Below are 23,340 nucleotides of genomic sequence, written 5' to 3'. Positions count from 1 at the left end.
AAATGCAGTTGGATTTAATTTATTTCGAAATGGTTATCTTGGCACTGAATCTGGCCTTGTTTGACTGGAAAGCATTTTATGCCTAAGGGACAACACTGGATACTGGAAGAGGAAAGACAAATTGAATAAAATAAGTAATGTTCTCCTTAATTACATAGCTGGGTAATGTTGTCCCCAATCTTGAACATTTAAGTCTTTTAAGCGAAATACTAAAAGTAATTGATCGCAGTTCATTTTGAGAGGAAATACCATTAGAGTACAGCAATGCTGTCAGTTCACATTTTAAGTTACGACCGCAGTTTCTCTTTCTGCAAACCATTTTCTGCTGTTGTTGTTGTGTGTGATTAGTTTGGGGATGTGAATTTGACATGGAGAAGCACAGTTTTCTGTCCTGAGAGGAAACACTTATTTTGTGTATGTGAATGAGTATGTGAATGAAAAAAAAAATGAAATAAAAATGTTGAATTGTTTTTGCTCTCTCATAGCTTCGCCGATCGGAGGAAGATGAGGAGAAGGAGGAAGACATTGAGGTCCCCAAAGCAATGGGAGACATCTTTGAATCGCTAGCTGGTGCAATTTACATGGATAGCGGGATGTCACTTGAGACTGTTTGGCAAGTGTATTATCCAATGATGAGGCCGCTCATAGGTAAGGGCCAAAGACGTACAGACGAGTAAATCAGTTCTGCATTTCTATTCCGTCTGATTGTCTGCCGGCTCATGTGGCGAAGACCATAAGTTCAGTCATTTCCAAAACGTCGTGCCATTTTTATGCGTGATGAAGTGCCAGATTGAAACGCTCTGCTTTTGTTTTCGCCTTGTTTTCTAGAAAAATTCTCCGCTAATGTCCCTCGATCCCCAGTGCGTGAACTCCTGGAGATGGAACCGGAGACGGCTAAGTTCAGGTGGGGATGTCTTTCCCTTATACGCAAGCAACCTCTTAACATAATCACCTGCAAAACACATACACAGTAGCCATAATTTGAATAAACATTACTGTATCAGTGAGTGGTTGGGAGCAATATGAAGTAATTTTAAAAATACAGAATCTCGACTCAATTTCCAAGTTCCTGCAATGTCCCTATAAGAGTTTGGAAGCTGTAATGTTCTTACAATTCAGCTGGATTGATACCAAAATTTTGGCTTTGGTGTATCAATATCAACACTAAATTAGGATTTTAGCCTTGTGGGAATTATTTCTATATTATTATCAAAAATGTGTAGGTTCATATTATTGATATTTATTATAAATATGTATATTAAAAAAAAAACCTGTTCAATTATTAAGTATATGAACATTACTATTATTATTATTATTATTCCATTAAAATAATTACATAAATATAAGTAATTTTTTTTTAAACCATAATGCATGCACAGTTACTTTCTACGACTTTGTTGCATGTATTAAAGATATAAAGGTTATTTTTTTCACTTTAGCTGGGTTTTCACAGGAAGGGTCACACATAAATAGTATTATTAATTGTTGTTATAGCTTAATTTAACCTAATTGAAATATATTTATTATTCATTATTTTAACAGGTTTTTGCAGTTGTCTGTAGTTATCAATTATTATTGTCATAGTCATATCTCTGTTTTTCTTTCTCTCCCTCTGACAGCCCTGCAGAGAGAACCTACGATGGAAAAGTACGGGTGACGGTGGAAGTGGTGGGCAAAGGCAAGTTCAAAGGCGTGGGGCGCAGCTACCGTATAGCCAAGTCAGCGGCCGCACGCCGAGCCCTCCGCAGTCTCAAAGCCAATCAACCTCAGGTCCAAAACAACTGAGCTTCAGACGGCAGACACCCCAACGCACCGGTCAAAAACACAGCAGAACCCCTCTCCACACCAGTTTACGGCCGAGCCAGGAATCGTGGGCCCGCAGCGTTCTCACCAGGGTTGTCAAGCGCAAATGAATCAAGTCAAAAGATTTCAGCATAACTCACATGGGGTTCATATTTCATTTTATTCTTTACGTGCGCAAACACAATCTTTTTCTCCTCCCCAGCTTTGTTTGATCACGAGTGCTTTTTAATGTATTGCAAGTGTTAAGAGAAAGGTCAGGTCGTCTTTTCCCCCCTCTCTTCCCTATTTTTATTAACATTAAAAAAGATATATGCTCTGCTTTGTGGTAGTTGTTAAGAAAGCTAAAGCTAATAGGTAGTATTACAGTGTACATAGTTAAACTCCAAGCTATCCACTAAATAAGAGAAAAGACAGTGACATAAAAACACAGAATTCCTCAATCTGTGCACTAGTGCCAGTTTTGCTGCCATTTGGCAGGAAGGGCACACAGAAAGAAAGATGGTGTTGGTGTGAAAAGTGTTTTTCTCTATCTTGAGATGATATATTCTCAATCAAAATTGCACTTCTCTAGGATCCGCTTTATTTTGATGAGTCATGAGCGTTTTTTTTCTTTCTTTTTCAGATCAGCAAAATCAGTTAGCTCTGTATTGTATTGAGAGAGAAATGCCCTCGCATCCTTAAGACGGATAGGAATTTGACATTCCCGATTACTGTAATCAGCATACTTGTAAACGGCACTTGAGGATGCATGTTCGTGTAGCCAACCGGATGGGTTGTATAGCCGTCGTATAAAAAAAAAAAATATTGATATTAGATGTTTATGACATATTCGTTGATACTTGGGTTTCAGTAATGTCTTTTGATACTGATATTGATGATATTTAGTTAACATTCTTTATGAAGATTAGATGTCTGCATAGACTGACTTGACTGACTTAGTTTTGATATAACGACACGAACGATATACAGGAGGACATATCACCTGGGAAAATATGCTGCAGATTTTATATATTAAAAAAAAAACACAGAAAGAAAAAAATAGGATCTGATTATTCTGTAAGACACAAAGCACCTTTACGTACCGTCTTTAGGACAAACCGATATTTCGCTAGATGACTTCACGTGCATCGCTTACCAAAGTCGATACTGATGCAGCATTGTGAGGTTGCACCTGTTAAATCAATCCCTCAACATTCAAACGTTTGGAGATGTGGTAACCAGCTTTTGTTTTAGTGGAAATGTGTTGTAGCCTCTTGTCTAGCCTAAATGTTTTCATTTTAATAGGCATTCTTCACTTGAATACCTCAGTTAATTGCATGCATTTTTTTTTTTTTGGTGCTATGTTTAAGCTTGAATTCTTCATCTTTTTGCACTGTAACTGTATTACCTCTTAATTTTACCTTTTTGAAATCTGTTGGGTTGGTTTTCTGTTCTGTCTGTTTTTCCCCGTTTGTTATTTCGTTTGGTTTTTATGCTTGAAGGGGAAATGCTGAAAAAAAAACACACACAAAAAAAAACGTTCTCCGCACATAACCTTGATGCCTCTCTGATGGGCTCAGATTTTCCTTCACATGAAAATAATTGTGCATCCGATCAGAAGGGTTACTTAACACTTGAGAAAATTGATAGATTGCACTCTGATACATTCTTATAAGCCATGCATCTCGCCTTTGTCACGTTCCTCCTTTGCAGTCTTGCCAACTCGAACTATTTATCAATCAATAAATTAATCGTAAAAAACAACACACCCTTATCTATCATTGCTACCCCAGGAATAAGGGTGTAAATTGTAACTACCTAACTTTTCCCCCTCCTCGTTTTGTCTATACTTCAGTTGTTATGTTACGGACAAACTATTCCTGAAGTTACATAATCCCAGGCATTGCTACCTCAGAAGACCCTTGCGAATAGTTTGGCCTTATCATAAAACACTGGTTAATATATTTGCCTTTTTACTAATTTGAATGGCATTGAGGCACAGTATTGTATATGCTCATCAGCACCTTACAGGGGGATAAATATATATTCTCACAACTATTTGCACTAGAATACATTCCCACTGACATTAGCATTTTTCAAATGGAGTTTGCTCTAAAGTGGTGCCTTTCAACCCTGATGTAACATCTATGCTCTCTCATACTTTGCTATTGTAGAAATTCTTCACATTATGGTTTGTATATAGTAAAGGACTTTTGTTGCCATGCTTCATACTGCATATTGCCTACCGATTTTCGATTTGGTGGCATGAAAGTCTGAAATTTTCCTGCTTCTATATCTCATAGGCTGTTCAAATGATGTTCTAGCTCAAGAGTCAATATTTCACAAACATTTGAAGCTCCAACCGAAGTTTGCCCGGTCTTGAGAGTGAGTGCAATCTGGTTCTGTTTTAGCAAGAGTTGAGTGACCCTCTTTACATGATCTCAGTCGCAACCCCAGAGCTGAGTATTGAAAGTCAATAGAAACAAATTATTTTCCATGTTGCCTCAGCCAGTGGCGTGAGTTTGCGTATCAGGGTCAATGTGTGCCGGCCCTGCGATATGACACTGTTTCTGTAACCCATAACCCTCAGACTATTGCAATTTTTTTTGTTTGTATGTTTTTATTTTTTTTTCCAGCTTGTTAGTTTTTTTTTTTTTTTTTAAGCCTTTGAAGGCACACACTTTTTTCCTTTACTTTTTTGTTTAGGCTTTCTTCTCACTGTCAGTTTTTAACTTTCAGAGAATGTGAAATCACACATATGGTGCCATCACATGGATATGGAGTATTTTTTTTTTTTTCTGGGATTTATTTTCACAACCAATAATCGATCTTAATGCCACAACTAGTCCCACAGAAAAGATATCATTATTAAAAAAAAGGAAAGAATTGCAGTCTTTCATTATCTGTGGGAGTGTTTTCTTAAAGTGGTCCTCCATCGTATCATATGCTGCAGATTGTATTTTCCTTCATGGTGGAGAATAATTTTTGTGAGTGTTGTTTTCTTTTTCTTTTTAAACATGTAGCACAAATAAGCATTGCACTCGGGCGCCATACTTTACCTCATGTCAGAACGAGAAAAAAAAAAAAAAATACAAAACATGTATATATGATGCCGTAACGTTTAAAGGAATAACTTGTGGTTTTGGCCTTGCTGCTGTTTGCATCGCTGGTATTCTACCAATCTATTTAAAAGTGATCAGAGAGATACAATGTGCCTGCAGGATATCATCAGAGAAAATACACTGTAGAAAAGTAGTTTCCAATATCTACAATCTGGGGCTAAATATGTGTCCTACATGTAAATTCATGTCCTGCCTTAATGTAATATTTGGAATATGGAATTGTAATGCTAACCTGTCAAGTCCTTCGACTGGCATGATTTTAATATGTTGGGATGGCACCGTCCCTTACCCATCACCCCCTTCCCACCCATACTACTTCTAGCTTATATAAATCCACATGTATTAGTGCATGTCAGTGAACACTCTCCCTTCTTACCAACCTGTATTTCCCTTTTAGACTAATTACATTGTATAGATCTGAATAAATCAGCCTTAAAATGTATTTCAAATGGCTTTATTTCATAGCAAGTGTCATACTTTTTTTTTTCCTTCTTCTATGGACAAAAAAGCCCGATTTAAGGTCAAATGCACTCTTAGTAGCAGCAAGGTGTTCAAGGTGCAATGAGTGGCAAGCTCCTCTTGAAGGGGTTTATGGGAATGTTGAGCACCGTAGAGCACTAACAGTACGAGGATTTTAAATGGCGAACTATGGGCCACAAACTGCAGCGCGACTTTCTGTATTTTTAAGGGACGTGTATTTAAAAGTCTATTTCTCATTCATACTGTATCAGTGCTGCAGTGGTTTGCATTCTGCACCTTATGGATCACAAAAACCTTTACGAATTCTGTTCCCCCCTTTTTTTTAAGTAATTGTAGCCGAGTATATCTACAATAAAGTTATGGTATGGTCGTTCATTTGTGGCGTATGTGTGTTCTTTATGCTTTATCTATATGCCTTTTCTAGATCCTGAAATGATGTATTAGATTGCTTTATGAGCTGTGTGGCTGCGGCTACTAATAGCGTGTGAAAAGCCGGTCACAAGCCACAGTGTAAGTGTGGGCTTTCACAGTGATGACCTCAGTATTTTCCTAACCCAAGGAGAGCTCTTGCCTCCCGTTTATGAGTGTTTGGAGGCCGCTCGGGTTTAGATGGACTCGGCAACCATGACCAATGTTTTAATCACATTTGCACAGAGCCTTATGTAATCGATGAAGTAGGTATGAACTGTGTTTGCAAGTGTACTTTTTCACTCTCTACGGGCCTTTTTATGTTCTTGTGTATCCATTTCGCTGCTTACACATTTTGTATGGCTGCATCGATGCCAAGAAGTAAAAAGAAAAAAGTTGGCGCGCTCACTCTTGGTAGGTGAGAAATGACCTCACATCAGCTGTGCAAGCATTGGCATGTGTATTCTGATAACCCAGAGAGTTGCTGCGGTATTACTATTTCGAATTAAAATTTGGATTCAGAAAGACACGTTCAGCAGTATGTTAGTCATTCAGATTTCTAGTGTGATGTTTATTGATTTGAGACTGTTGGAGACTCATAATCCCAGCATGATGCTTTGAGTATACCTACAGTAGGGTCTAGAAGTCTGAGACCACACTGAAAATCTGAAAAAGATTAAGGCTTTTGAAAACCGGAACAAAGATATTTTATTTTATTTTTTATTTTTTTATTACATTTTTAACATAACATAACATAAAGCAGTACAATGAAAATGCATTAACTAATTCCATTAATCTACTGTAACAAAATATATATATATATATATATATATATATATATATATATATATATATATATATATATATATATTGAATATTCTCTTTTTCTTGCACTGATAGGAGCACACAATCTGGACCCACTATAAAAGATGAGGTATGAAAGTTAGATGCATTGAGAGGCATACATTTTCAGGTCAAATCAGGCGCTTGTAAACCATGTTTGAACCACATGTTTGTCATAGTGTTTAATTCCAATAATTGTGCTCGCACACTCTAAAAAATGTTTTGGAAAAATTAACAGTTTGCATCTTTTTGTTTCGTTGTTATGACAACTTCTAATGAAATTTTGTCCAAACATAATTTGTGGCATAAACTTTTTTTTTTTTTTTTTTCATTTCATAAAAAAAAAAAAGTTGTGAGTTTGTGAAAAATTGAGTTGAGGCGCTGGAACCAGTTAATCTTACTTGAGTTCAAATCAACAGCTAGCATTACACATGCTAAATGTAACTTATGTACCATGTAAATTGAACAAGCAAGTAAGATATTACTTGTCATTGGGATTAATATAGCCATTGCTCATAGAGTTAATGTAGTGTGTACTTTCCTGTAGCTACCTTCAACTGAACCATGGAGCACTACTCTTGAGTACAATGGTAACCAAAACTTAACAAAACATTTTAAACATGAACTCTTCTTATCCTGTCCAATGCAAAGTACTAAAAATTCTACTTTATTGCTGCTTTAAAATAAAAATAAAAAACATGCAGAAAAGAGTTTTAAGTTTCACCTAACATTAAGTTGATGTAATGAAAATAACTTTTTGCATTTGATAAGGTATAATTAATTAGAAGCCAGTTATTTTTAGTGAATCACAAATGCTTATGAATCATCCAGAACAGTTCCTTAATTAATCTGGATCACTGACGTCAGTTTTTTTTTTTTTTTTTTTTTTTTACATTTATTTAAATCATTCCACGTGGCAAAAAAAATATATATATATATATATATATATATTTATATTTATATTTTTTCTTCTCAAATTCAAAATAACTGTTCAAGGCAACGTTACTGAAATCATTACTTTTCTTAAAATGTTCTTTCCTAATGAAGAATTTTTTTTCCCAAGCACAATGGTGTAGTTACAAAATCTACCAGCGGGGGTTCACAGGGTCATACCAACCAGCCAAAGCTTGACCCCTTGTTCCAAACAATGGCAGAGGGTGCAAAAATACTTAAAACACACACTTCTCTTTTAAAATGTACTTCCTTGGTCTTGAGTCTCTGTGCCTCTGTTCATGACTCCAGCTTTGACAAAGAGTTGATTAAACTGCTTTGCGTCATTTTAAATCACAAAAAAAAAAACAGTCTCGACCAGATTTTACTGAAGTTCAGCACTGTTGATGAAGTGCTCGTAGCAGATCACCTGGACCATGTCCGCTGAGATAATCTGGAGGGAAAAGTTGAACAAGGCTTTGTTCATCAAAATGTAGATAAAGGAGGAAAAGAAATATCTATAGCTGTTGAAAAGACATACATGTGCTTCTCTGGGTAATATATGTAGGTGGAATGCAAATGGCAGCCAGTGCGCTGGGCCGGGATCAGGCGGGGCTGATATGCTGAGTGTGGGAATGAGAGGCTAATGGTGACTTATTACCTGTGTTGACAATGTGCAGGCTTGTGCCGTGTCATTTGAGCCATTTATTCTCTGCGCTATAAAAACAAAGAGATGACGAATAAATATGCAGAGGGGGCTCATTGTTTTCCGCTTGCTCGGTTGCCAAAACTTTTTACTGACCTTTTCGAGCACAGGTCCCAAACCAGCGCTAAACCGTCTGTCACTCAGCGCACACGCGCTTACACAAGTCGCCCTTTCGACCTCAGCATCTTATTTTTCTCTCTTTTAAGCTTCAGGAGCAGGCGACAATCGAAATCGAACATAGCAGGCATTCTGTGCCGTGCTCACATGATCATTTGTTTCACTCTTTTGTACAGTCACTCTTGATTCCCCTTCACGTGAGGATTACAGTGCATTGCAGTTGGGCTGTTACAATGAGCAGAACTCCTACGGTTTATTAATGCGCCAGTTTACTGATGGCCCTTCAGCTTCAGGAACGGGCCTGCGCTTCCTCACGTGTAATTAGATCCAGCTCCGTGCACCCTGTCTTAAGGGCAGGCCGAGGAATAACCCCGGCATCAGGAGAGATAAGGATCGCACGCGCTTCCACATATACAGCCCCAAATCAGCAATCACATAAAGCATCACTCTATTAGTCAAATCGAGTTTTCTCCATTGGTTTGTGGTTCTTTCTGTGTCTGTTGGTGACAGAGTAGTCTTTCTAGAAATGGCTGGTTGGGCGCTTTGGACCATTGAGCTGAGTTGCTTTGCATCATCAGTTTGAGAGTCTACCTTTATTCATTTAGCAGATGCTTTTATCCAAGGGGACTTGTAAATGAGGAATACTACAACACAAGTGGTTTATCATTGGGAGACTAATGTGAGATGTGCTGCAATACAGAGTTTAGTGCTGCTTAGAAAATGAGAGAATGAGCTATTAACACAAAAGCATTTATTTGATCAAAAGGCACAATAAAGACTTTTACAGTTACCGAAAATTATATTTCAAATAAATACAGTTCCTTTACACACACTATTTATCAAAGAATCATTTTTTCTTTTCTTTTTTTTTACCAGTTCCCACAAAATTGTTGAGCAGCATAACTGATTTCAATATTGATAACAAAAAATGTTTCTTGTGCACCAAATCAGCATATAAGTATGATTTCTGAAGGATCATGTAACACTGAAGACTGAAGTAATAGCAGCTGTAAAATAATCTTTGCTGTCACAGAAATAAATTATATCATAAGAGAGGCTATATTAATATAAAAACAGTTATTTTAAATTGTAATAATATTTTACAAAATTACTGTTTTTACTGTATTTTTTTATTAAATGCTGCTTTGATGAGCATCATAGACTTTTAAAAGCATAAGTGAATGGTAAAATAAATAATATTACAAACCAAATCTATAGATATTAGTTTTTTTTCTAATATTTAGATATTAGATATTTGTTTGCTTATTTGTTAAAAGCAAACATACACATATACGTATATATATATATATATATATATATATATATATATATATATATATATATATATATATATATATATATATATATATAACATACACACACACACACACACAACCACTCTCCTTCCTTTTGTTGTTGTTCATTAGCGGAGTAAACAGTGAGGGTCCTGGGCCCCTTGCCAGCATATGTATATGTCTGTGTGGTGCATCTGAAAGCACTGTCTCACAGGGGGATTATCTCTTGGGGCTCAGGTGTTAATGGGGTGTCAAAATAAACACCCTCTTAATCCCCACGATCTTTTCACTTGTTCAATTAGGAAGTTGTCAGTTGTTCGCTGGCTAATACACCACTAGAGCCATTATCTCCCTATTTAGGATGAATTTGCTCATGCTAATTGATTCATCTCATTATGCATGGAGAGCTTTGTAAGCAGTTTAGAATGGGAGCGTCCCCAGCACTCTGTTAACACTGTGGATTTTGTTTGGGAATATGAACAGGAAACGCATTTACACAGGTATTACTATCTTGCATATTTAGTTTGTTCCCTTTTTTGCTTTAGAAACCAGCAGCAGTCAAGCTGCATGAACTACACAAGAATGTGTAAAACCAGATGTAGTGATAGAATTGTGATATTTCAAGTATAATACTGTTTTTATTGTACATTTGATCACATAAATGCAGCATTGGTGAACATAACAGAAAAATAATGTAATAATTTAACCAAACACAAATGAACAGCAATTTGAACAGCTTTGTGTGTATATATCAGGTTTTACAATTACGTGTATATAATATGTATGTGCAATTTATATTTGTGAGAATTTTACTTTAATGAGGCACCAGTAAAAAGTTAAATTGAAACATTTGTTTATATATATGTAATAATAATAATAATTCAAAATTGATATTCATGTTCTCCAGCATGATTTGAGAGATGGAGGAAAGAACATCTCATCATTTGTACAATGATCAATGAGGCAAAAATGCTTGATAAAAAAAAAAGTTGCTAAATGTTCCATAACTATAATACTTTTTTTTTTTTTTATATTCGATTTTAAAGTCTAGATTTTCAATATGGTCTCACACTTTTAGACCCCACTGTGTATATGTCCAATATAGAGAAGATGCTTTGATACAGCTGTATTTCTTCATCAGCTTGAACAGAATTGAACCATCATGCAATTCGCTACTAATCTGCACCATGGACGTATTTTGCAAACACATTAGAGCAACAATGCAGGCGGGCATATTTGTAATCTCTCGTTTTCTGATTCTTAAATGCTGAACAGAAATGGAATATGAATATTTCTGAAAGCAAATCCCCAAAGAGCCCAGGTTATAATGTCCACAGTTAGAAGTAATGAGAGCAGGATGAAAGCCATGATCAGATGGTAATTACTATACACTGGGTATGTTTGATTTGTCATCATCACCTGTCGTCAGCTCAGACAAGTCTGCCTCCCTTCTCCTCTCACTCCTGGCCACGCACCCATTTTCTCCTCTCATGAACCACAAAAGCAATCTGGGGAATATTGAAATGAAGTCTGAGCAGGGGGCTTTTGAACAGCATGACATCTCGGGCTGGCGAGATGCAGAAATAATTAGCAGAATCATTTGGGTCCCAGGGCCTATTTCCATTTGCAATAACAGTGTTTTAGTCTTGAGTGGTGTCTGTAAATTGCCCCCACTGTTTGCAGAGGAGAGTAATGAGAGTTTAGTCTAACGGTCATGTTCCCCTCGTTTAGCTCAAATGAGAAATGTCATCCGTCTGAGATGCAATCAGGGGTCCGTCAGAATGGCATGTGCCAGTCCAAAAAGCAATGATTGAAGGAATACAGGAAGTGTAAAATTGACTTTCCTGACACATTTTAGCCTTGATAAATTTCATAAAAACAAAAAGATGCAATGTTATTAATTTGCATGACAATAAGCATCATTGTTTTAAGCGAATTCTATGGTTTAAATCCTTTTTTTTAAGAGAATCTCGGCCTGGCCTCTTCGATCGACACCTGTTATCCTCAACTCAACCATCTGTGTTTTGGCCCGCTTCATATCAGTTGTTATGGACACGGATTATGATATTTTATTTTGCACAACCCACGCAGTTGTGTTCAGTGAAGTGGTTCAGTCTTTAATGCCTAACATCAGGTTTGTGGTCAGTCATGTTCCCTTTCATCTGAAGGTAATTACCCTTATAGGCTGAACCTCCTGAGCAGAAACGCAGTGTTTGTTGAGACGTGATACAAAGCAGTCGTGTGTCCCAGCCTTGTCTTCACGAGAGGGCCTGCACGGATGGACAAGTCCACCCAGCAGAACGGCACCTTTCGCTTTTCTCCCAGGACTTTCTCCCACCCACATCATTTCTGGATAAATGGTTGCAGATTGTCTCACTGCAAAGTGATTGAGTGCCCTTGTTTCCAATTAAATAACATAGCCTTTTTAATATTTGTGGAAAAGATAACGGAGAGTAGTGGCCCTCACTGGATTGTTGTAAAAATCACCAATAACAAGGAATAACTATGTTCAGTGTATGGTTCCAGGGAGAGCTGGTTATTTATTCCAGATGCTGAGAGGTGAGAAGACAAGAGTGGATGATTTGTTTTCGTTGAACATAAGAATGTTTGATCCTTCCTGTCTGAGAGAGCAACTCGTGTCACGGATAGACTGGGTCTTAAAAATTAGGTTTCTCTATACAGAAATATATATAACATGTTTTTTTCACTCTTGATGAATTAACATTGTATATTTAGGGCATTTTTGTTATTTGCAGTATTATTGTTTTACCCTTGTGTCATTCAAACTTGTTTGCTTTTAAAAGATTGTAAGAATCTTTTGATAATAGATCATTTATATATCAGGCTGTCAAGCTTTAAAAATACAAAATAAAACGCACAGATTTGGCATCTTGATGTTTTTAACATTTAAAAAAAAAAATCTTTATGGATTTGTTTGTTAGAAACAGCTTTTCGATTCACCAGATATTAATTGGTGGACTGGAGTTCTGTGGATTATTGTAAGGTTGTTTTTTAGTTTTAGTTTTTTCAGCTGTTTGGGCTCTTGTTCTGACGGCACCCATTCACTGGTAAGCAAGTGATGTAATATATATATCTCCAAATCTGTTCCAATGAAAAAGATCTACATCTTGGATGGCCTGAGGGTGAGATCTACAAAAAGGTAGAATGTTATGACGTAATTTAATAATAATATATACTGTATAAATTTTTATAATCATCATAGTCTGTTTATAGCGTCTGCTTATTTGTTTCCGCTTATTTACTTTTATTCACAAGTGTTGTGTTAGTGATCGGAAAGATTATAGCACATCATTTTGTATCAGCACTATTAAAATATATATATAAAAAATGATATAGTTTATGGTCCCAGCATAATTATCACCAAATGTGTAATAAAAACAATGCTTATTTATTATAGATTATAAGGCTTGACAGCCCTCTATAGGCCACTTTGAAATTTCATTATATAGAATAGATAAATATGACTGAACTGTTAAAATAATAGGCATGAGAGTAAATAATGACTTATTGTTTGGGTCAACTATTCCTTTAGAGTTGTTTAATAGCGTACAGTTTTTATATACAGTAATACATTTATGTGCCATGGTTCCTTTTGTATGTATTTCTATATTCTTCAAAGATATTGAGAACTTGTCTTTGAGATAAATAAGAAAACAACGATGTTAGAAATATGTTAAGAACTGATGTTTGAATCATAATCCCTCCCAGGCTTTCATGTGAGCCCACATATAGTGATTAGACGGTCCAATCTTCAAACACTGCTTATTTAGTCCTCTTTTTACTCATAGTCAGGAGTAACTCGATACAGATCCTTGAGCTTGATTGTGCCGAGAGCCCTGTGAACACACAGCCATCAGGCATGTATTATTAAATGGGATGAATTCGAATAATTGTTGTCTGCCTCAAAAATTAAACCACTGCGATTTATGTGTCCATTTGAATTAGGAATTGATAACGTCACATATTTTGTTTGGCATATCATGTTTGCGCCACAAATTGGGACTCACCGCAAGACTGACAAGAGCGTGAGGAGGCCGATGACTGGTGTGCCAGGCGGGAAATGCAAGGAAAATTACTTGCACTGGAAACTCATGAGTGGCTATAATATCTGCACTCCAACAGAGAAGGTAAAAACTCCTGCATTTCTTTTTAGAACCATCAGCCTGGTGAAGTAGACTTTTTAAGTGTGATTCCAATTGTTAATGGACAGAAACCCGTTTAGGCTTGATTTAATTGCCCAACTTGATTTTGCACATGCCAAATGATCATTGATGGAGCCTCAATCACATACGCCTGAAGTGTCATCGATATCTGTAAGATAAGCCGTAATATTCCACCCACTGCCTAAAAAGAAACCACAGCTCACTATGGATAGATGCTGTGATTGCTAATAAAATGCAGCTGTGACCATGAAATCAGGACTTAGTGTAATGAGCTACTTTGAAGTCGAGACTTGATACTAAAATCTGCTACAAAATACAGGGGGAACTTGTGCTACTTGATGATAATCTGATATCCAAACCCTTCATCTATATATTTTTCCTTTTAAGAAGGCCAGATTTTCACCAAGAGGCAACCTGGGATAGATTTGGACTGTCTATTTTCTGTCTAGGCAAATATACGCAGTGAAATTCCTGCCGGCTGAGCTTAACACAACACATGTATTCTTTAGGAAAAGAAAAATAAGCCAATATATGAAATTACAGTATTATTAGAGGGCATATTCTCTTACTGTACGTAAAGTGCTCGACGAAGGCATGTCTGAGGACAGAGCTTGAATTGATTTTGTATGCTCGCAATGCTCGAGAATGTAAGGCTGGTATGTAGCTTAAATAAACCAACGGGGCCGACAATTAGCCAGATCTGTCATGGGGCGAGTATAATCGATGTGTTTTGTGGATGATGGAATCAGAAGAACTGTGACATGCATGTCAGAAATATGGGCTAGACAAAAAAAAAAACTAAAGAAAAAACATTTAGGCTTGGACATGCTGCTGTTAAACCGATTTTTATACTTAAATGTGTTTTGCTAAATGTAACGTCTGCCACTACGCATGAACGTCAAAATGGTTTTAGCAATATTCCGGGTTCAGTACAAGTTAAGCTCACCGAACAGCACTTACAAAATAAGGTTGATTATATTATTACATCCACTTGTCCCTCATTTTCTTAAAAAAAGCACAAATATGTATAGTGAGGCACTTACAATGGAAGTATAAAGGGCCCATGGATTCATGTTAAAATACCCATTAAGATAATATAGCTACAAGATGTAAACACTAAAATGATCATAAAACCTCACAGCTCAAATAACGGAATAATTCAGTTAAATGCCTGTGTAAAATAGTTTTTCTCCTTTTAATCCTGGAAAAATGATCCCCATTCACTGTAATATCCTTTTATATAAGGAAACAAGTGACAAGTCAAAGATTTTTTTTTTTCACTAATCAACATTATGCCACATATGCAGTAATTGAGCTCAGGTTGTTATGAAACTGGACTATTCCTTTAAGACCTACTTGGCCATCAGGAGTATTTCACTAACCGGTGCTTTTCAAAATGAACCAGAGGGCTGATTCAGACGAAGTAATCCCTCTAAACTAGCAATTGGTTGTTTATACAATTATCCTAAAAGCCATCAAAGCTGATTTAAATGGCTTTTGCCTCTCAGATAACATTTGAATTAAGACCGCAACAGCTGATGATGATACACAAACACAACCCTGTTAGGCCCCACCACAACAAACTCACCATGTCAACTGCTTAATGCCTGCGCTTGGAACAGCGGGGCATAGTTTTGGGAGACCTAATTAAGTGGTTTCATATGTAAGGCCCTTTCAGACCATGCCCTTTTCCCCCACAGCACTGCACAAGAGCATTTAGGGTTTGCTGAGTGTTGGGAGGTTGAATCATTTATTTTCTGGTGTACGTTACCGCAGTGTCCAGAATTAATGAAGCTATGATATATTTATGGCTTGCCAAATCCTACCCTAATCCTACCCTTGATAATAAGCGGAGTATATTAAGCTCAGTGACTGTTTTGTTAAACACGCTTCATAGGGTCGGCTAGGACCCGAGGGCCACTGCTCTGTGTACACTACTGGGTAACCTAATTTTCACTTGGTGTGTAATGTGTACCTATAAATAGCAGGGGAGCTGGTTCTCTGGGTCAACTCTGAGGTTCCCCAGTGATGTGTGTAGCTCGGCGAGTAATGTTTTTTTAGAGTCATGAAGTGGGCATCCATTTAGGCACACCTGAGAGGGTACTTGGGAGTTTTTAATGAGGTGTTTCTGGGCCAGGCTCTCAGTTTAAATTACACAGATGTTAGGTATGTCACTTCAAGAGTGCAAACTGAAAACTGAATAAAGAAATGGATAGAGGTAAGTTGGCTTTATTTTTGGAATCTCATGACTTCTTAACTCAAATACAATTTTATATTTTACATTTGCAACTTAATTTTTTTTTTGTAATTGCTACTTTGTTACAATCTGATTTTTACATCTCACAATTATGACTCATAATTGCAACTTTAGATCTTGAAATTGTGACTTTATATCTAAAAATTGAAACTATTTCTCAGAATTGTGATTTTGTGTTTAACAATTGTGACTATTTGTAATCATTGTGACTTTATATCTCATAGTTGCAACTATTTCTTACAAATTAGATCGTGCAATTGTGACGATTTCTAAAAGTCGTGAATTTATCTCAGTTGCAACATGATATCTTGCAATTATGACCTTTATAAATTGACAACTGTTTCTCAGAATATCTGTAGCAATTGCAACTTTACATACTAACTGCAATTTAATATTTAACCCTTGCAACTTTATGTCTCTAAATTGTGACTTTATATCTCAAAATTATTATACATTTTATTATTTCTCAGAAATGTGATCATATTTCACATGCAATTTATTTTTAATTTTTTTTCCAATTTCATCTCACATTTACATGATTATTTTTATACTCAATTCTCTAAATCTCTAAAATCAAGGAAAGTACACAAATTAATACTAGATTAAATAGTATAAAATAGTTCCAGTGTCTTTGTACTTTTAGAAATCACTTACGATTACAAGTTTTTGCACGAGATGGGTCTTTCACACCTGGTTGAGGACGGGAAGTGTGATCTGAGCTGCAGTCACGTTGGGAGGCTCTCGGTCTGAGAAAGAGCAGAGGCCGTCCTGCAAATTGTTGATGCCAGCCTCAGCACACTGTTTATTTTCAGCATCTCACACAGGAATTTTAATTTATTTCTTCATTCTTTCATTTTTTTTTTCTTTGCAAAGGCTTTGACCGTTGTTTAAGGATACCTCGTTCCCCTGTGCACAGCCCTGGGCAATTACTGTGTCAAAAGACTTAAACAACCACAATGGAGTGAAAGGGAGCTTTACATTTGGATTTTATGTGCCGCCTCTTAATGCAGCTTGTGTGAGTCCACCTCCCGAAGCCCCAGAAACTGTTATAATCCCTGAAATAAAATCCTGATGTATTTTCATCACTGCTAGACGTTATGATAATATCAAACAAGACACTTTTGAATCCCAATCCCTCAAACGTGCAAGAAACTCAACGGCAAATATTAGCGAACTCAAAACAGCCTGTACACTTGGATGTGAACTGCATTAGAAAATTGCTGTGTGTTTATGCGTTTTGTGTGATCCTTATAATCAAAACCTTAAAACCAAGCCCTTTGGCTCATGATTCGTCCTTTTTTTTTTCCTTCTTCTTTTCACAGCTGTGAGAGAATATCCTGCTGGCATTTTTGCGGAGCCATAGTCGTGGCTAAAAGATGGATTAGCATTCTTTTACCAGAAATGTGCCTCTGTTAGCTCATTATCTTTTGACAATTTTAGGAGATATGCCTTTAGAGTCTGTCTTTGTTTAAGCTAGGAGCTTTCCTATAAGAGCCAGTCAGCTGGATGTATATGGCCAGTGTCAGGCATAATTAACTCTGACAGGGGCATTTAGTGGTTGTAATTCAAATCTAATTCAGAACATCTTAACCTTCAATCTGTCAGAAGTTGAAATGTGCTGGAAAACCCACGGCCCCAATCATGGCCTTGTGTAGCGGTACAATGATGTGTCAACATGCTTGCTTAGAAAAACAGCTTCCCCTGAGCACAGAAAACTCCCTTACAGTACACATGAAGGAAAACAAAGGCCTCAGATAGTCATGGCCAGGTTTGTGCGAATTGAGCTCGTAATTGGCTGACGCTGTTTAAAGTCACAAGAACAGAATAATGTAAATACAAGAAATCTGCTTCAGATTTTCCCATTCCCAGTGTGATTGGCTTTAACGTCTCATCGCCACATGCCGTACGTTCTGTACTTGCTGCTGCGCTCTTTTGAAGTAAACTCATAAGAACATCAGCGGGAGTGAGCTTAGCTTTGCCAAAAGGACAAAGATAAGGAAGAAAATGAAAGGTTGTGATGCTCAAACAAATGGCATGTTTCAATAAATAAAATTATACCATAACGTTTTTATTTATTTTTATTCAATATCAAATTTTCTTTTGGAAGATGTTTGTGACTCTACCTCAACAGAGGAAAAATACATGTTTTGAAATAAACTCATAAGAAGATCAGCGGGAGTGACCTTAGCTTTGCCAAAGGGATGAAGACATAATATTTTGATATCTTAACTATAAGAATGCCATTTTGATTAAAGCACAGATTGCCTAAATGGAAATACAGGAATATAAAGGTGAAGTGTGTCACTTATGCACAAAGCCATGCCAAAATAATGACTGCTTTCAAACAGGTTTCTAATTATTTATTTATCAGTATTCTTTGAGGACTGCCAACAGTGATGTTCACACAGCACTGCTACATATCAGAGCTTAGCTTTGCCAAAATAATGAAGATGAAGAAGTTTATCACATTTCTTTTTAAATTAAGAATACACAGAATAGCATGGTACCTAATATTGTAATATGAAATGTAGGTGTATCATTGTAATTAAAGCATTTATTATCAGAGTTGAAAACAGGAATGTAAAGAGTGTAATTAATGCTTAAAATCATTTGGATATAACTACTGTTTTCAAACAGGTTTCCCGAGCTCTCTGCTTACTTTCCATTGGATGTCAAACCCATGTCCTTGCCCCAAATGTATACCGCTGGATGAGTCTGTGTTACATTGACATGCTGGTCGTTATGCTCAAACAAGAATAATGTTTTAAAAATAAAACCAATAAAATGTTTATTTCCATTTCATTTTTTTAAATAATATAAATTCTCATTAAACTGATCATATTAAACACAATGAACCAATATAACTCTTCTATTAATATTTTTGAGGACAGCTGTGATTTACCCACATCACTGCTCAGTATCATCTTTTCTTTTAGAAAATGTTTTTGACTCAATTACATCGACAGGAGAAAAAAACCTCTTCTGCCGGAGGACAAATAATGTACCAGAGGACTTCTTGTAATTATCCTTACAGTAAAAACAGTGTGAATGCATTCAAAGAGAGGAAGTGAGCTGTCTGACAGTATTCATTCAGCTCAGCACACTTCACCCGCGTGCACGCTATTGCCCCGGCACTCAGTGACGGATGATTGATGATGCTAAGACCGGTGGCTTTTCTAACCCTGTTAAGTGCTCTGAAAACAAATTACACCTTTCATCCTGACAACATGTCAATTACTAGATTTGGTAATATTTTTTGTGTGTCTGAATAATTCGTAGAAATTAAACTATTAATCATCCTGGAAAGAAGTTGGTGAAAGATCGTGCATTATGGCCATCTGAGAATGTGACCCCGGCTGCAATTCACTTAGAGGTGTTTATGGCTCATTCTTTGAAATAGTTTTAATTGCCACATTGCTGCTCGTTCTAGCTCTGGGAGTGAGGCTCTGAATTATCAAAAGTAAAACCAAATGCTGTTTCTGGAGTGTGTTAGCAAAATCAATCACTGTTTTTATTTTTTTTCCACCCCACCCATCCTTAATTTTGCAATAATAATATTAGAGGTGGCTTGTTTATCTCAGTAATGACCTCCTCTGTGTTCTTGAGAAGGAGGATTGCATTGGAAAGCAAAAAAAGTCTTCGCAGATGGTGGCAGGCCGAAGCGCCAAAGCCCGTGCCCTCGGCAAGCCATAGATATTCACTTAGACCACTCAGACTTCTTTTTGTTATAAAGCAGGTCCAATAAAAATACAAAGGGATACTGTTTTTTGTATGAGTAATGCATTAACCTGCTCGGGGAAAAGTTCACGTTGAAAGTATGGTCTCGGACAGCACAAGATTTATGGCGATGGCTGCAGAAATTATGCTTTTTTTTCCCCCATAGGCACTTTAATTATGTAATTATTAGCAGCTGGTTTTCATTTGTGGTGGGTTGTTAATTAGGGGTAGGGGTCTCCAGTTCAAGTGCTCTGACTCTTGCGATAAGTTGAGAATTGTCCGGGGGGCTTCAAGGCCTGGGATGATTAGCCAAATCTGCAGCAAACTCATTTGTTATTCAGGCTTTACCCAGAAGCCTCCCGCCAGGTCCACGGAAAAGACTTGGGTGTACCATTTCCTCTGAGTGGTACCTTCCTTATCAGCCGCTCTCATCAGCTAAAATTGTCTGTAGATAAGATCCAAAGATATCGCTGTTTGTTTTACTTATTAAGCCTGAAGGTGGAGTAATCAGATTGGGTTTGGCTAATGGCGCTGATAATCTAAATTAATCTCTCAATCTTGGGTTATGGAATGTCTTCTAGAAGAACCGCAGGGGGGGTGTGGGGCTTGGAGCCGTCCCTTCCAGTGATCCCTCTGTCTAATTATTGGATTGAGAGTCAAGTCAAGGGCAGTCTACTTGAGAAGCTGCAGGGCTATTCAATCGGCTGTCTTAGAGCGCAGCCTCTGAGCAAACACAGATATATGTCAAAGAATTTGAAACAAATAAAAAGTTTTTCCCAGTATATATATATATATATATATATATATATATATATATATATATATATATACGTTTCCTGAACAAACAAATTTCTTTAATGAGCTAGTTCTTTTTAGTGAATTAAAAACATACATGATCAATTTATTTTGATTCCTATGAACCCCTTTTTTTTTTTTTATCGAACACATATGGCTTATAAAGTGCATACAGATTCGAATGACAACATGTTAAAGATAGTTAAAGATGCATACCAAAACAGAATATTTTGAAAATATCAGGTTTTTTTTTTAGTTTTTTTTATTTTTTGATATTATTTTAATTTAAACTTAAGCTGGACTGCATTTGATGCTGCCTCTAAAAAGACAGTCTTTAAAAAGTCAATGTAAATACTGTCTAAAAAATCATATTAGGGATGTTTTTTCTTCATTTAGCAACAGAATAAAGAAAAAGTAAAAAAAAAAAATGTTTATCCCTTTAAAGTATTCTAAATTAGCAATGGAGCTGTTGAAGAATTGGAATGGTTAAATTCTTTATGATAATCCCCATACATAGATAAACACACATATAATCCCTTCTACAGTATATTAGGTAATTGAACCATCCTGTTAGAGAAGCCTCTTGCTCAAATAATGCATTTGATACTCTCACAGATTTGAGAACAGACTTCTGTTGTCTGATAAATTGTCATTTTTATTCCCTGGCTGCACTTTTGCAGCACAAATGTGTTTTGTCTGTCAGCAATGATTATGAATTTAGTGCACTTATGGTCTGGTAGGAACAGTCAAAACATTTTCTGTGTGTATAGCTAATTCAATGAAAAATGAACACGAACAAAGTGCATTACTATTCGGTAAACACTTCTCCGATTTGTTTTCAAAGATCTATTTTGAACAAACTTCACAAATACATTTGAAAACGACCTCCAGGGACTTGGAGAGGAAAGCGTAGTGCATCAAAGTGCAGCAGACAAATGGCCGTTTACGCGAAACAGTCGGTGTGCTCGGAGAGTATTCACAGACATCTGAATCACAGATGATGTAGTGCACTCCGTGGCCTGACAACACGTGTTATCTGATACGTAGAAACAGTGAAATTGCGCAAAACAACATGAGAAAGTTATTTCAAAATTAGCTATAGTTGTCTCTTTGCTCTCTAATACATTATTTCAGTATTCTGGCAAGCGCGTTGAGAACATCTCGCTGGATGTGTTACTCTCCACTGCAAGAAAAAGAGTGAGGGATATTTATTAACCCTGGGACTGATACCCATCTGCTATCAATGATTTTTACAGGCGTCTTCATTATAGAACATGACATTTATAGTACACGCCATGACCAATGGATGTTAACATTCACCAGTATATTTTCTAAATCACAGTAGGATATGAAACATAGCTCTTTTTTGCTTTTTCATCTAACTCATAAGCTTCAACATAGAAAGCGAGGGATGGGAAAGAAAAATAGTCTATAAAAACAAAAAGATGGAGGTAAATTGGTTTTTCAGCCCTCTCCAGCATCAGGCCATCAGATGTCAGTGTGTAGTGGAAAATGGACGAGAAATGACTTGCAGTGGGCTGAGTGCAGGCGGTTTTTCTCAACCAGCCGGGCCTGTAATAAAAGTGACACTTAGAAAGGACATGTCCACTGTGCATCCTGCGGCTCCTGCTGATATTTGGCATATGTGAATGAAATACTTCCCCCGTGTGCATTACTATTCATCTCTGCGTGGGCACTCAGCATCAGAAAGAAGCGCTGCCTTGATGAGTCTCTGCCAGTCAGCACGTGTCTGACTTTTACAAGGTTACACAGAAATGTTTTTGTTGTCATCACTATAAATAACATCACCTAATAATCACAAATCACCACCTAAAAAGAGAGATATCTGCCTTAATACTGTTATCGGGGAGTTAAAAAAAGTGATAAAGAAATATTATTATATGAGAAATGTTTCAAACAATTTGCCAAATAAGTTCTCATTGTATTGCTTGTTTAGTTTAATAAACCTGGGAAATACTCATGTTTATTTTGCTGCTGATTAAAATTAGCTAGATGTCAGCTGATCAAATAAAATGGATTTTATTAACTTTATTTCTTGAAATCGTTAATTTTGCTGCTTTGCAGCTTTGTTTTTTTCCGAACCGAGACTATCACAAGTCGTAATCCTTTTCTCTTAATCTTTTAAATGTTTTTGCTTTTATTTCTATAAGTCATGACTTTATATCTCGTAATTTGAGCTTTTTCTCAGAAATGAGATGGTATATCATAATTTTACTTTCACTTTTAAATCACTTTCTCTCACATCTTATAAATATTTCTATGAATGGAAACTTTACATCTCATAATTGCAACTTTGTTTCTCACAGTTTTGACCCTTTCTCTTAAATAATCTCTAAATATTTTATGTCATATATATATATATATATATATATATATATATATATATATATATATATATATATATATATATATATATATATGTCATAATTTCAACTTTGTTCTTTTCAGAATTGAGAATCTCACAATTTTGACTGTTTTCACTTAATTGCAACTTAATTTTATTTTTTATCTTATTTGAAACTTGAATCTTGTGTTTTTATGAATAATAATACAAGTCTAGAAGTGGAAGACCAAGCACATTGAATTGTGGGATACGGTATTCCACGTTTCTTTTTGTAAATATTATAGGCAATTTTTTATGCATACAGAAAATTAGAATACTGTGCTCAGAATCCATATGTGG

At 36.3% G+C, this 23,340-nt stretch overlaps 1 protein-coding gene across 2 annotated transcripts in view; it reads left to right on the top strand.

Moving 5' to 3' along the window:
* Window positions 1-5,759, top strand: part of LOC113117161 (endoribonuclease Dicer-like) — a 28,183-nt gene extending 22,424 nt beyond the window's left edge. For both annotated transcript variants that reach the window (XM_026285621.1, XM_026285622.1), the window contains exons 27-29: window positions 486-648; window positions 829-904; window positions 1,620-5,759. In XM_026285621.1, the coding sequence (XP_026141406.1) occupies window positions 486-648; window positions 829-904; window positions 1,620-1,785 (405 nt within the window). In that variant the 3' untranslated portion in view covers window positions 1,786-5,759. The remainder of the gene's footprint in view (window positions 1-485; window positions 649-828; window positions 905-1,619) is intronic.
* The last annotated feature ends 17,581 nt before the right edge of the window (window positions 5,760-23,340 follow it).

This window comes from Carassius auratus, chromosome 17 (genome assembly GCF_003368295.1).
Source record: "Carassius auratus strain Wakin chromosome 17, ASM336829v1, whole genome shotgun sequence".
Taxonomy (NCBI): Eukaryota; Metazoa; Chordata; class Actinopteri; order Cypriniformes; family Cyprinidae; genus Carassius; species Carassius auratus.
The sequence above is the reverse complement of the archived record's forward strand: the minus strand, read 5'-3'. Positions and strand labels throughout refer to the sequence as shown.